The sequence below is a fragment of the Peromyscus californicus genome, unplaced genomic scaffold (genome assembly GCF_007827085.1).
Source record: "Peromyscus californicus insignis strain IS unplaced genomic scaffold, ASM782708v3 Scaffold_8__1_contigs__length_139910024, whole genome shotgun sequence".
Lineage (NCBI taxonomy): Eukaryota > Metazoa > Chordata > Mammalia > Rodentia > Cricetidae > Peromyscus > Peromyscus californicus.
In genome coordinates, this window is record NW_026294606.1 from 65,366,258 (window position 1) to 65,380,171 (window position 13,914).

Below are 13,914 nucleotides of genomic sequence, written 5' to 3' on the forward strand. Positions count from 1 at the left end.
CATCATTGTAGACTGGAAGCAGACAAAGGAGTATAGGAAGGAACCAGAGCAAGATTAACACTCCCAAGACACTTCCTTCAGCCATGCCTCACCCCTTATTTTCTACCCAGTTCTCAATAGTGCCATCATATCATGAATCCAATCCATTGAGTAGATCCAGTCCCTTCCCACCCAGCAGCTAACTCCTAATATACAAACCTTTGAGGACTATTTCATATTTAATCTGTAACATTCTACCCCTGACCTCAAAGGTTTATGCCATCTTACAATGAAAAATGCATTCAGTCCATTTCCAAAAGTCCCCATAGGTTTAACAATACCAGCCTTCTTCAAAAGTCCAAATTAAAATTTTCAGATACTCAGCTGGACGGTAGTGGCGCATGCCTTTAATCCTAGCACTTTGGAAGCAGAGGCATGTACATCTCAGTGAGTTCAAGGGCAGCCTAGTCTACAAAGCAAGTTCCAGGATATCCAGGACTATTGCACAGAGAAACCCTATCTTGGAAAAAAAAAAAAAAAAAGTTTCTTATACTCAAGACAAACTTAGCTGTCAGCCTTTGTTTGAACTTTGAAAAACAAGTTACATACTTCTAGCACATGATGGTATTGAATAAACATTTTCATTCCCAAAGACATGCAGGCATAGGAAGCATGACCAAAGCAAGACCAAAACCTAAGGCAAATACTAAATCTTGTAGTTCCATGTCTGGCATCAAGGACACACTGGCATATTGCAAGCTCTAGCAGACTGGGTCCTGTCTGTGGCCTTGTCACTGCAACCTACATCTCTGCATCTGGCTCTGCTCACCACCTGCAGCTTTACTCAGCAGATGTTCACACTCCTGTCATCTCCAGCATCTTGAAGTCTCCATTCTATGGCTTTAACCTCAACTTCATGCATTCCCCTCTCTATGCTGCTCCACATTGCCTGGCATCCCAGCCCTTCCTTTGAAGTCTAAATGTACGCTTCCATGACTCTTGGACCCTACATACCTACAAAACTACTTTCACACGGAAGACCCCACAGTCTGCAACCAGCTCCAGTAGTAGCTTCCCCCAACTTGAACTTACTGGGTTATCCATGGAGTGCCTGGTTAACTGAGAATAGTGAAATACATCATGGGCAAACAGCTTAGGAAGCCCTATGTGAGCACAGTGCCTGAGAGGTGGCTTTAGGGTTTCTGTGAATTTACACATTTTTACCCATGAGGCTGCAATAAATGGAGTCTCAATGATTCCTGGGATGGTTTCAAGTCATTTTTCCTATTCATATAAAGTACTTGGCTTCTTTTTAATAATCTAATCTTTTTAACAACCCCACTTCCTTTGATGTAACTCCTATTTTAATTAAAATCTTATTTCCAAGCATTTCTATTCTGTACTTTGCTTCTCATTCTTGCTATAAATCTGACTAAAAGTGATGAGACATAATCATACCATAGAATATTGGACTACATTAATTTTGTTCTCCCAAATTAGCAAATTACATTTTAATTCAGCCTCATACAAAATCTTAGGGCACGGGTTGTGGAAGTCTAGCTCCGACCTTTTGAAGAGTTCTTAGGTGGAGCAGAGAGGAATTAAGAAATGATAGAAAGAGAGACCTAGCTGACAAGAAAAAAGAAACACAGGATAGCTTCAGGAGAGTCCGGGTCAATATCCAACAGCCTTGTCCTAACCCACTTACCATCCTGAGCCCAACTTTACTGTCCACATTCAAATCAGTGTCCTGGTCTCCCAAATTCCCACAGGAATTAACCATTTAACTGCTTACAGCATTCTAGGGCTCCTCTAGCCTGCATTTCTCAGTGTTTCCAAATTCCTTCTGTACACCAATTCCAAAGGCTTACGGATTATTACATCATTGGGTAAAGATACAGAACTGACCTTAGTACCAATTTTCTATTAGCTTTTGCATCAGTGTGACAGAATGAATATCTGACGTCAACACATTAAAATGAGGGAGGCTGGAGTTCCGGGACAGCCAGAGCTGTCTTGAAAACAACCGATAAATTAAAATGAGGAAGGGTCTATTTAGCTCGTGGTTTTAGAGATTTTTGTTCATCATGGTCCGGAACTCTGAAGAGCACCTCACATCATGGGAGACAGCAAGCAAAGGAAGTACTGCAATGGGCCAGGGTAAGATACAGGATAGACCACCAGTTCCTGTGTTGGCTACTCATTGTTATGACCAAAATGTCTCAGTGCATACATGAGGAATTACTTATGATGGCTCAGTTTGATTCTGGGCTCAAAATGAGACCAAACAGAGAAAGGAGCATAAAGAGGCTACTGACATCATGGCAGTGGGCAGTATATCTAGATTTTTTTGCCCCCTAAGAGAAGAGTTTACATTGACTTCTCTCCTTGGTTCCAAAGCGTTCCCATAGGACATGGTAGCACACATCTGTAGTTGCAGCTGTTGGGATGCTAAATGGGCATTAGCCCACAAGTCAGAGACTTGCCTGGGCAACATAATGAGAGTCCCTGTTTCAAACAAGCTAACAAACACCGTAACTTCATGGTAATTTTCTAAGCTATATTGTCTACAACTTGTTCAAACTCCACGTGTAGTAGGACAGGCCCATAGGGTTGAGAAAATTGGCTCAGACCAGTTGCCAAGGCATGCACATAACCTACTCCTTATGAGCCAACCTGGAGTCTGCCTGAGGGCCTAGCAACAGGAGCTGTCAGAGTTCCTGGCCACTGTCAGTTCCTGATCGATGTCAAAGTTCCTGATCATGCCCAGCTAATGAGGACAACTACGCAATGCCACCAGACTGTGACACAGACTGGGTGCTGGGAGGAGGGTATATAAGGCCTTCCCTGTTATTAAAGGAATTTGTTATTTGCCTTCAACTGACTCCCGGTGTCTGTGCCATTGATGCCACACCTCCCCCCACCCCCCACCCCCAAGGGAGCTGTTAGAACCTAGCAACATCTATGGATGTGGTTTATTATTAAAAATGTTTATTGTGGAGATGGCAGCACCCTTCAGAAGTTCCTAAAGACACCGGAGGCAAAGGTAAATGTTTTCATGATAATTTTGTATCAAATTAGTGGTAAACTGAATAGAAAGCATATCTTTAAATAAGGAAACAGCTTCAAATGTATATTCTTGACTAAGTACTTTGCTATTTCTGTGTAAAGTTACATGTTATTTAAAGATGTGTGTGTATGCGTGTGTGCATGTGTGTATGTGACATTATCTGACCTCAGAACTAGGGAAATACCAGCTGAACTCATTCAATTATTAATATAAAATATTTCATTTGTGGTTTGGGAAATGATGTAGGATTTTACTTTATGGTTATTGCCTTTAGTGTTTTAAAATAAATTGGAGGCTGGTAAACTTGAGCCTACAGGTCAGATCTATCCTATACCTGTTTTGATAAGTTAAGCTTTATTAGAACATAGGTATAGTCATGTGTTGTCATGGCTATGTAACAGGGTGTTGTGACCTACAAAGTAAAATATTTACTGTTGCCAGGCAGCGGTGGCACATGCCTTTAATCCCAGCACTCGGGAAGCAGAGCCAGGCGGATCTCTGTGAGTTCGAGGCCAGCCTGGTCTACAGAGTGAGCTCCAGGACAGGCACCAAAACTACACAGAGAAACCCTGTCTCAAAAAAAAAGTATTTACTGTCTGGCACCCTTTATAACAAGTTTGGAGGCCTATGAGAAGGCTTAGTGGGGAAAAGTGATTGTGCCAAGCTTGGCCATCTGGTTTAGATCCCTGGAAACCATGGTGGAAGGAAAGAACCAAGTCTGTCAAGTTTTCTTCTGACTTTGCATCATGGCATATGCATGCCGCATATAAAATAATAATAAATACATAAGAAAAGTCTCTTAATTCTTGAAGTAGATTATTATTTCTAGAATAAAGTATCATGAGGACTTATATGAAATTTCCTTCCTTCCATATTAATTTATTTATTCTGAAGTCAAACTATAATTCTGTTTGTGTTAGTGTGTGCCCCCTGTGTGGATATCAGAGGATAAACTGACATTGGGTATCTCCATTACTCTTTATGTTATTTTTTTGAATTGAAGTCTCTCAATGAATCTGGAGCTCTCTAATTGGCTGGCCAGTGAGCCCCCAGATCCTCTTGTTATTGGCTCTCAGTGCTGAGATTATGGGTGTGTCTTAGTCACTGTTCTATTGCTGTGAAAAGACACCATGACTAAGACAACTCTTATAAAAGGAAGCATCTAATTGGGGGCTTACTTACAATTTCAGAGGTTAGTCCATTATCATTGTGGGAATCATGGTAGTTTGCAGGCAGACCTGATGCTGGAGAAGTAGTTGAGGGTTCTATATCCTGACCCATAGAGAAAGAGAGAGAAAGAGAGAGAGAGAGAGAGAGAGAGAGAGAGAGAGAGAGAGAGAGAGAGAGAGAGAGAGAGAGACTGGGCTTGACATGGGCTTTTGAAACCTCAACACTCACCCCTAATGACACTTCCTCCAACAAAACCTCCTAATCCTTCTAATCCCTTCAAATAGTGCCACCTCTCCTTGATGACTAAGCATTCAAATATATGAGCCTATGGGGGTTACTCTTACTCACCAAACTTGACTTTTTAAAAAAATTATGGGTGCTGAAGATCTGATCTCAGATCCTCATAGTACTTTACTTGTTAAAGCCATGTCTCCAGCCCATCAAATTATAATTTTGCCAGTGCATATGACACTGTCTAAAGGACATAACCAAATACAGAAATAGGAGAAATACAAGTCCTGGTATCCTAATCAAGGTCCCTTTTATAGGGGTGCTAACTCCATTGAGGTCTCTACTTTTGTGATTCAGTTACCTCCCAGAGGCTCTGCTTCCTAAGTCCACATATTAGGAAGTAGGATTTCAGCATATGATTTAAGAGATGAAGGTTGTATCCAAACATTCAATCCATATTTCATTACATTTTGATAGCTTTAACATGTGTGAAAAATTTAAATGTTAAAAAGAAAGTATGGGCCTGGAGAGATGGCTCATAGGTTAAGAGCACTGATTGTTCTTCCAAAGGTCCTGTGTTCAATTCCCAGCAACCACATGGTGGCTCACAACCATCTGTAATGAGATCTGGTGCCCTCTTCTGACGTGTAGAAATATATGCAGAGCCGGGCGGTGGTGGCGCACGCCTTTAATCCCAGCACTCGGGAGGCAGAGCCAGGCGGATCTCTGTGAGTTCGAGGCCAGCCTGGACTACCAAGTGAGTTCCAGGAAAGGCGCAAAGCTACACAGAGAAACCCTGTCTCGAAAAACCAAAAAAAAAAAAAGAAATATATGCAGACAGAACATTGTATACATGATAAATAAATAAATCTTTTTTTAAAAAAAAAGAAAAACAAAATAAAAAAGGTATGATCACAAAACAGGTCATTTGAAAAAATGTCAGATTACCTAAAATGATAGTGAGTAACCATGATAACATTTAAACCTGTCTTAATTAGGGTTTCTATTGCTGTGATGAAACACCATGACTTCTTTGGGAAAGAAAGGGTTTATTTGGCTTACACAGACACAGCACTATTCATCATCAAAGGAAGTCAGGACAGGAACTCAAACAGGGCAGGAACCTGGAGGCAGGAGTGGATGCAGAGACCATGGAGGAGGAGTGCTGCTAACTGGCTTGCTCAGCCTGCTTTCTTATAGAACCCAGGATAAGCACCACTCACAATGTGCTGGGCCTTCCCCCATCAATCACTAATTAAGAAAATGTCCCACAGGATTGCCTACAGCCTGATCTTATCGAGGTACTTTCTCTTCTTTCTTTCTCCCCCACCTCCTTTCTTTTTTGTTGTTTGTTTTGTTTTGTTTTTTGAGACAGGGTTTCTGTGTGTAGCTTTGGCTGACCTGGAATTTAATTAGTAGATCAGGCTGGCCATGAACTCACAGAGATCTGCCTGCTTCTCCCTCCCAAGTGCTAGGATGAAAGATGTGTGCTGTACCCAACATGGAAGCATTTTCTTAGTTGAGGTTCCCTCTTCTCAAATGACTTCAGCTGATGTCAAGCTGACATAAAACTATCCAGCACAATATTCAACAAATAATACTCTTTATTTGCATTAATTCATATCTCATGAACCTCACCACAGCCCTGAGTAGCAATGCTGTGTATAGAGTAATGTGGTGTCTATTATTTCTATGTTCTAGTTGTGAAATAGACTTTAAAGTTTAAATTTTCTTGTGTTTCACAGTTCCAGGTGAAAGACCCCCGAAGAGAGTCTTCCCTCTGGAGAGACCCTCGCCCAGAGATCACACCGAAACCACAAGTCAGATGCCAACAGCAAGAGGCTTTATTCCGGAACACGGGTACCCGGGGCGACACAGTCCCTCCAGAGGCTGAAGAGACTGGCGCGCCGACGGGCTGGAGTGGAGGGTTTTTATAGGGTCGGGCAGCGGAAGGGCGGGTACAGAAGCAAGAAGCATGTTCTACAGGGTTCTGATTGGACGACTCATATGAGGCCATGGCTTACAGGGTTCTGATTGGACGACTCATATGAGGCCATGGCTTACAGGGTTCTGATTGGACGACTCATATGAGGCCATGGCTTACAGGGTTCTGATTGGACGACTCATATGAGGCCATGGCTTACAGGGTTCTGATTGGACGATTCATATGAGGCCAGGTTCAAACTCAGGACAGCTCGTGGTTTTTCCCCGAGCTCGACACGCCTGCTGACCTGGCTCCCATCCAGGGTACAAACTGTCCCTCCGACCCTCCAGTTCCCTGTTCTGGGGCCAGGTGGCCGACCGCAGACACCCCGCTCGTTCCTGCGCCCATGTCCTCCAACTGAACCCTCCCCGTACTCCTCAGGCCCTGCTCAAAATGGCGTCAGGCCAAGCAAGCATGCTGGGGCCCCTCAGCACCACCCCAGAAGAGTCCCGGGGTCCCGGCCTGCACCTCCCTGCAGGGCTCCCCAGTCCTCAGGCCGCGCCACCCCCACAGGGTCCCCAAGTCCCCAAGCTGCGCCACCCCGGGGGCACCCGGGCCCCAGTCTGCACCGCCCGGAGGGTCCCCGGCCCTTGGCCTGCTCCACCACGCAGGGTCCCCGGCTCTCGGCCTGCTCCATCCCGCAGGGCCCAGGCTGTCCTCGAACTCCAGATCCACCTGCCTCCGCCTCCTTCAGCAAATCCTACCAGCCTGCGCCACCACAACCGGCGGCGGCACCGGGCGCCGGCGGCGGGCAGCGATGCCGATCGGGCTCGAGGACACGGCGGGCCCGAGCTGGGAGCCTGCGGTCTCCGCCCGCCGCGCTACGACGCGGGGCCCGGGCTCGCGGGCCGCTGCGGGGCGCGCATGGCGGGCGCGGGCGGCTGGCGCGGGGACGGGGATGCGGCCCGGCCTGCGCTGCCCGCGGCTCCGCTCCTGGCGGCCTTTCATTCCCCCATTTTCTTATCTCAGGGAATGGAATCCTCCATTCATGGGGAAGAATAGGGATGTGGCTCCATTTCCACCTGGTTGAGTCGTTGGCATTGTTGGGTCAATACCAAGGTCTGAACAGTAGAAACGTGTTCCCTTATTTTTAGGGGGTTGCAGGTGGAATTTACACAGGGCCCCCCCCCCTTCCAGTAAGTGTTACCTCTTCCTGACGTGACAGTTCCCCAACAACGCTCTTGGGTAAGGGGACGCCATGAGTGGCTTTCTCCTTGGGTAGTCCTTTTTACCCTAATGAGGCTAATCATCTTTCTGCCCCTACCATCCCGGGGGCAGACGTCCCGTCGACCTTGAGTGCAGTGGGGGTGGTCAGCAAGACAGTGTAGGGCCCCTTCCACCGTGGTTCCAGATTCTTGGTCTGGTGTCGTCGGACCCAAACGGAGTCCCCGATCTGGAAGGGGTGGGGCACCACCGGCTTGTCTAGCTGCTCCTGATAAGCCTTGGCCAGGGGCTTCCAGATCTCCCTCTGCACCAGTTGGAGGGCTTGAAGATGTGCCTCTAAAGTAGGGGTGGTGGCAAAAGATGAAATATCAGGATGGAGAAAGTTTACAACAGGAGGTGGGGCCCCATACATGGTCTCAAAAGGGGTTAGGCCGTGTGGGCCAGGAGTATTTCGGGCTCGGTAGAGAGCCAAGGGAAGTAGGAGCACCCAATCTCTAGTGCCAGTTGCAAGTGTTAATTTGGTTAAAGTCTCCTTGATTGTTCTATTAGCTCGTTCTACCTGTCCTGAGCTCTGGGGGCAGTATGCACAATGGAGTTTCCAATCAACCCCCAATAGTTTGGCCACCTGCTGACTTACCTGGGAGACGAAGGCAGGCCCGTTATCCGACCCCAATATTTGAGGCATCCCATACCCCTTGTTTAGATGAACCTTTCCTGCGTTGACTTGAGCACAGGCTGGGCAGGTAGAAGTTACCTGCTGGAGTACCTGATCCTGGTTCAGCAGCACTGCCCAGGTGTTTTCTCTGTCCAATAGGGTTTTCATCTTGTTTTTGCTCAAATGGGTCAATGCATGGAGGAATCTCAGCATATATCGGGTATGGGAGGTTGGCATGACCATCCGGTCCTCCTAGTATATATGCTTGTCTTCCTTGTTCCCAGTCCGCCCCCATTTTCTTTCTGTGGTTCTTGTATGGGATTTCCTTACCCGCGGACGGCAGCAGGCCTCTCCGTCTGTAGATTTCCCCGTGGACATGCGCAGTGGCGAAGGCATATCTGCTGTCATTATAAACTGTGAGCTTCTTACCTTCTGCCATCCGGAGAGCTTGGGTGAGCGCAATCAGTTCTGCACGCTGGGCCGATGTCCCGGGCGGGAGTGACGATGCCCATACCACTTCCGATTCGGTGGTTATAGCTGCCCCGGCTCTGCGTTCCCCCTCCTCCAGGAAACTGCTCCCATCTGTGTACCAGACAGCGTCTGGATCCTTCAGATCAGGGCGGGTGCCAGGTCCAGGTGCTTCGGCTAGAATCTGGAGGCAGTCATGCTCCTCGGAGGGGCTAGGCAGTGGCAGCAAGGTAGCAGGGTTAAGGGAAACTGTCGGCCCAAAATTTACCCGGTCTGAGTCCAGTAGTAAGGCCTGATAGTAAGTCATTCTGGCGTAGGAAAGCCATCTGTCCGGTGGTTGTCGGACCAAGGCCTCCACTGCATGGGAGGCCAGCACAGTCAACGGCTGTCCCAGAGTCAGCTTCCCGGCATCCTTGAGTAATACGGCAATGGCTGCCACCATGCGGAGGCATGATGGCCATCCTGTAGCCACCGGGTCCAATTTTGGACAAGTACGCTACAGGTCTCCTCCAATGTCCCAGTCTTGCACCAGTACCCCTTTGGCAAAACCTGAGTTCTCATCCACAAACAGCTCAAAGGGCTTGGTTAGATCTGGCAGACCCAGAGCCGGGGCCTCGAGTAAGGCCTTCTTGATCTGTTGGAACGCTTAACATGGCCCCTGGTTTACAATGGGGCTGCCAGTTCGGCAAAGCCAGGAATCCAAAGGCGGCAGTACCCAGCCGTACCCAGGAACTCTCGAACCTGGTGGGGGTTCCGAGGACTGGAGCAGTGCCCCCCGCTCAGGGTGTAGCCCAGGTAGGTCTACTGTCTTGGGCTTGGGCCGGCGGGGTCCTTGTGGCTTCTTGGGGCACTCTCAGGCCCAGTGTCCCTTCTCCTTGCAGTAAGCACATTGATCTTTATCAAGGGGTGGCCTCCTTCGCTCTCCCGACCTATCTCCCTCTCTCTGCTGTCCCTGAGACACAACGGCGGCCAAAACCTTTTTCATCTCCCTATGCTGTTTCTTATCCCTTTCCTCACGCTCCTCAGGAGTTTCTCTCTTATTGAACACTTTCTCTGCTTCCTTCAATAAGTCTGGCAAACCTAGCGAAACCTTCCAGCCGCTGCAATTTGGTTCTGATATCTGGGCTAGACTGATAGATAAATGATAGGATGACACCTGGTGCTTGCCCTGGGTCTTCTGGATCATACGGAGTGTACATCCTATAAGCCTCCTTCAGCCTCTCTAAAAATGCAGCGGGTGTTTCTTCCTTTCCCTGTATCACATTCCTTACCTGAGCCAAATTGGTAGGCCTTCTGGCGGCCACTCGGAGACTCGCTAAGAGCAACTGGCGATAGAGACGTAGATGCTCCCTACCTTCAGGTGTATTGAAGTCCCAGTTTGGGCGGGTCAAGGGAAAAGCTGCATCGATGATATTTGGGAGTTGGGTTGGCCTCCCGTCATCGCCCGGAACCTGCTTCCGGGCCTCCAGGAAAACTCTCTGCTTCTCCTCTACTGTTAAGAGGGTCTGCAGGAGCTGCTGACAGTCGTCCCAAGTCGGCCTGTGAGTCACTAGGATGGACTCAATTAGGCCGGTCAAGGCAACAGGATCCCTAGAGAAAGGGGGATTATGTTGTTTCTAATTATAGAGGTCTGAGGCTGAAAAGGGCCAGTACTGCAACTAACAATTCGGCCCCTCTCTGAGCGGGAAGGCCCTGGACTCATTAGGGGGGCCATCCCGGCGGCCGCGGAGGCGGCCGGCAATGGGGGACGGGGCTGCGTCCTCTTCTTCAGGCCCGTGGGTCCTGCGAGTCGAGGTGACTTCCGGATCTTAGCCCAGGCTGGCCTCGAACTCGTGATCCTCCTGCCTCCGCCTCCTTCAGCAAATCCTACCGGCCTGCGCCACCACAACCGGCGGCGGCACCGGGCGCCGGCGGCGGGCAGCAATGCCGATCGGGCTCGAGGACACGGCGGGCCCGGGCTGGGAGCCTGCGGTCTCCGCCCGCCGCACTACGACGCGGGGACCGGGCGCGCGGGCCGCTGCGGGGCGCGCATGGCGGGCGCGGGCGGCTGGCGCGGGGACGGGGATGCGGCCCGGCCTGCGCTGCCCGCGGCTCCGCTCCTGGCGGCCTTTCACAGGTATGAATGATTGGTGAGAGAGACCAATATTAAGATTAATTTTCGAGCTTACATTTTGACTGCTTAATATTTTAAGTACATTACATGCTTATTTAACTTCATATTTTTAATCTAGTGTGCATTGTACTCTATCTCTCATTCAAGTGGGGAAAGATAACCTCCACAATTCCCTGGAAATCACGTTTTCAGAGATGGACAAAAAACTGAGAAGGATCATAATCCTAACCTTCTACCTCAAAGAATGTGGCGTCTACCCCTTAGCAACCTTTCATTGTCTTCTTCCAAACCCATTGCTAGCCAGTGTTTACTGAGATCCTCAGTTTAATCTCAGGACCTTTCTCCACCTAAAAATTCTTGTCACCAAGCAGTATGGCATCTCCTGCAGTCCCAGGTATTTCAGAAGCTGAGGCAAGAGGGTCAATAAACCCAGGAGATCAGAGTCTGGAAAACATGGTGAGATTCTCTCCCTTAAAAAATGTATATAAAATTAATTACCCAAAGAGCTTTTGTTTATAACATATATAACTACTTATACAGCTAAAGATTTTTTCAAGTTATTCAATAGATTTTAAAAATCATTTTAAATGTAAAAAGTAATTGAGCATGTTATTCATGGGAATATCATTTTATGAAAAATAACTTGAAACAAAAGCTTCACAGCAAGTGAGGTATTGCATATGTTTTCAAGTCTCTTAACATCTGGGTTAGCCAGGAGACAGCTATATTTGGATATATATATGACACAAGTTCTATGAATTCTGGAAAACTCTAGAACACCAATGAGAAAAGACAAAAGAGGGCAAATGACAAGGCCTTCTTGGTATCTTCATGACAATGCTGAGTGCCATTTTTGTGACAAGGACATGGCTGAGAACTGCGTTTGGTGGCTAGTTATTGGGTAAACATCACAGGACACTTGCAGAGCTGGTTACCATGTCACCAGGATACAAAGTTGTTCCACAGTGTAAGACTGCAGTTTTGTGCTCACGGGTTTCCTGAAGGGTCTCAGGCCCACTCTTCCATACTCTGAGAGTTGATGTTCTGGAATAGATAAAAGACACTGACAAATGCTGAAATGCCTGGGTCTACTCCCTGTCTACTCTATGCCTCAAAATTGATGGGATTCCTGATGAGATAAACAAAGGAAACACTTCATTCATAAAACAGTAATTTATAAAAAAGAAAATTTTTTTCAGCCCAGGCATTAGTGAAACACGCCTCTAATCCCAGCACTCAGGAGTCAGAGGCAGGCGGATCCCTGTGAGTTCGAGGCCATCCTGGTCTACAGATCGAGTTCCAGGACAGCCAGGACTGTTAACACAGAGAAACACTATCTCAAAAAACAAACAAACAAGCAAAAAAATTCAGTGTTGTGATCAAACCCAGAGTCTCAGATCTCTCAGACAAGCACTGTTCGACTCAGCTGTTGTCCTGCCCCAGCCTCCTCTCCTAAATTTGTATTGAAACTTAGCAAGGCCAAAAATAGTCTTTCAATTCCACAGACACAAATTTTGATAAATGCTTTTAAAGAAGAGAGAGAGAGAGAGAGAGAGAGAGAGAGAGAGAGAGAGAGAGAGAGAGAGAGAGAGAGAGAGCCTGAGAGGTCTCTCTGCAGAAGTAACCCTGGAGTCAAAACCTAGCTAATAATAAGATAGCCACATGAAAAGGGGAAGAGCACACCCTGTGAGCTAGAAAGCAATGTCCAGGTTAAACGTTTATTTAGAGCAGGGTGTGTTGGCTCACACCCGTGGTCCCAGCTCATACCTGTGGTCCCAGCTCACACCTGAGGTCCCAGCACAGCAAGGTGGAAGCAAGAGGATCAGGAAGTCAAGGCGATTCTCACACACAAAGCAAGTTTGAGCCCAGCCTCAACTCTGTGAGACCCGGTCCCCAAACAACAATAGTATTTATTTACTTCACTGCTTATTGCTTGTTCTTCCCACTAGGAAAAAGACTTCAAGGGGATACTCTTTTCCTTTCTGGTCTAGTAGGTACCTGGCACATTAAAAAATACACATGAAAATATTTTTGAGCATGTCTATTACATTTGCATTGTATATGTCTATTGTATTTGAACTGTATATGTATTATAGTTGACTATGCATATGAAAAATTGAAAAGCCATAGAGCATAGTGGGCAAAGGGGAAAATAGTCCAAAGTAAGTGAGAAAAACAGACTTCTAATCACAGGAGGTCTCATAGGCACGGGAAGGTGTGCCATGTGGGGAAGTATTTAAAGTAGCAGAAGGGCATGTTTCACTTTATGTTTTAAAGCCACTTTAGCTACATGGGAAATGGCTGGAAGGGGAGCAATTTTAAAGGTCAAAGCAGTTCGGCTTCTTTGACTGAGAAATGATGACGTGGGTAAAGGTAACAAACAGCAATGGTAACGGAGAGGAGACAGGCAGTGTGTATTTGCTAATAGCATCGACATGACTTGCTAATGGAATTACAGAAGGGCTTTTGTGTATAATGGTTCCCCTTACAAGTTTTCATATTTACAATGGTGTGAAAATGACAGTGACCCAATTCTCCCGGAGTGTACATGGCTAAAAACAGAGAACAGCTTAAGACTGTTAAGAATGCTAAAATAAGTCCTTGTTGTAAGCATACCTTGTAAGTTTGCTTTAATTAAGCAAGAACTGTTGGCAATTGTTGCTTGGATGGATTTTGACAACGGTCAGACCCTGCCTTTGAGTCCAGCTGCTACACGGCCATATCAACTCACCAGAATCTCTTTGAGTGATCCAAACAGACCACATCTCTCCAAGCGAGCCCACGTGCATCCAGTCTTGAGATCCTGAGCTGTAGTGGCAGGGAGTGAAAGGGCTTGGTTGAGTTCAAGGGCTGAGGAACAGGGGCAGGAAAGAAGCTATCTGTGCACACGAACCCGCACAGCACATTTTGCATTTTATAAAGTGCACGCCATGCCTTTGTGAAGGGAGTCAAAGCACCGAAGAGGGAGGGGAACGATGGCGGCAAGCATCCTTTAGACTCATACCCAGCATGGAACCGGAGGGGGGCGGGGCCCCAGCTAGCGCCCCGCGGACAGGCCCCGCCCCTTCGTGCTTCACCGT

General features: G+C 47.4%; 1 protein-coding gene across 4 annotated transcripts; it reads right to left on the reverse strand.

Moving 5' to 3' along the window:
- Positions 1-7,295: 7,295 nt before the first annotated feature.
- LOC128104757 (uncharacterized) lies at positions 7,296-13,879 on the reverse strand. 4 transcript variants are annotated; one of them, XM_052729789.1, is made up of 3 exons: positions 13,566-13,879; positions 12,602-12,832; positions 7,296-11,878 (listed from the first exon to the last, which is right to left on the reverse strand). In XM_052729789.1, exon 3 carries the CDS (start codon positions 9,161-9,163, stop codon positions 8,258-8,260), a length of 906 nt encoding a protein of 301 aa, XP_052585749.1. In that variant the 5' UTR covers positions 9,164-11,878; positions 12,602-12,832; positions 13,566-13,879; the 3' UTR covers positions 7,296-8,257. The 4 variants fall into 4 exon arrangements, with proteins under 4 accessions (XP_052585749.1, XP_052585746.1, XP_052585748.1 ...); XM_052729786.1 differs by lacking the exon at positions 12,602-12,832; XM_052729788.1 differs by lacking the exon at positions 12,602-12,832 and having other exon boundaries at positions 13,451-13,879.
- Between the last annotated feature and the right edge of the window lie 35 nt (positions 13,880-13,914).

What these genes read in the sequence shown, in the direction of transcription:
- LOC128104757 (XM_052729786.1), bottom strand. Translation starts at nt 9,163, where the DNA reads ATGGTGGCAGCCATTGCCGTATTACTCAAGGATGCCGGGAAGCTGACT.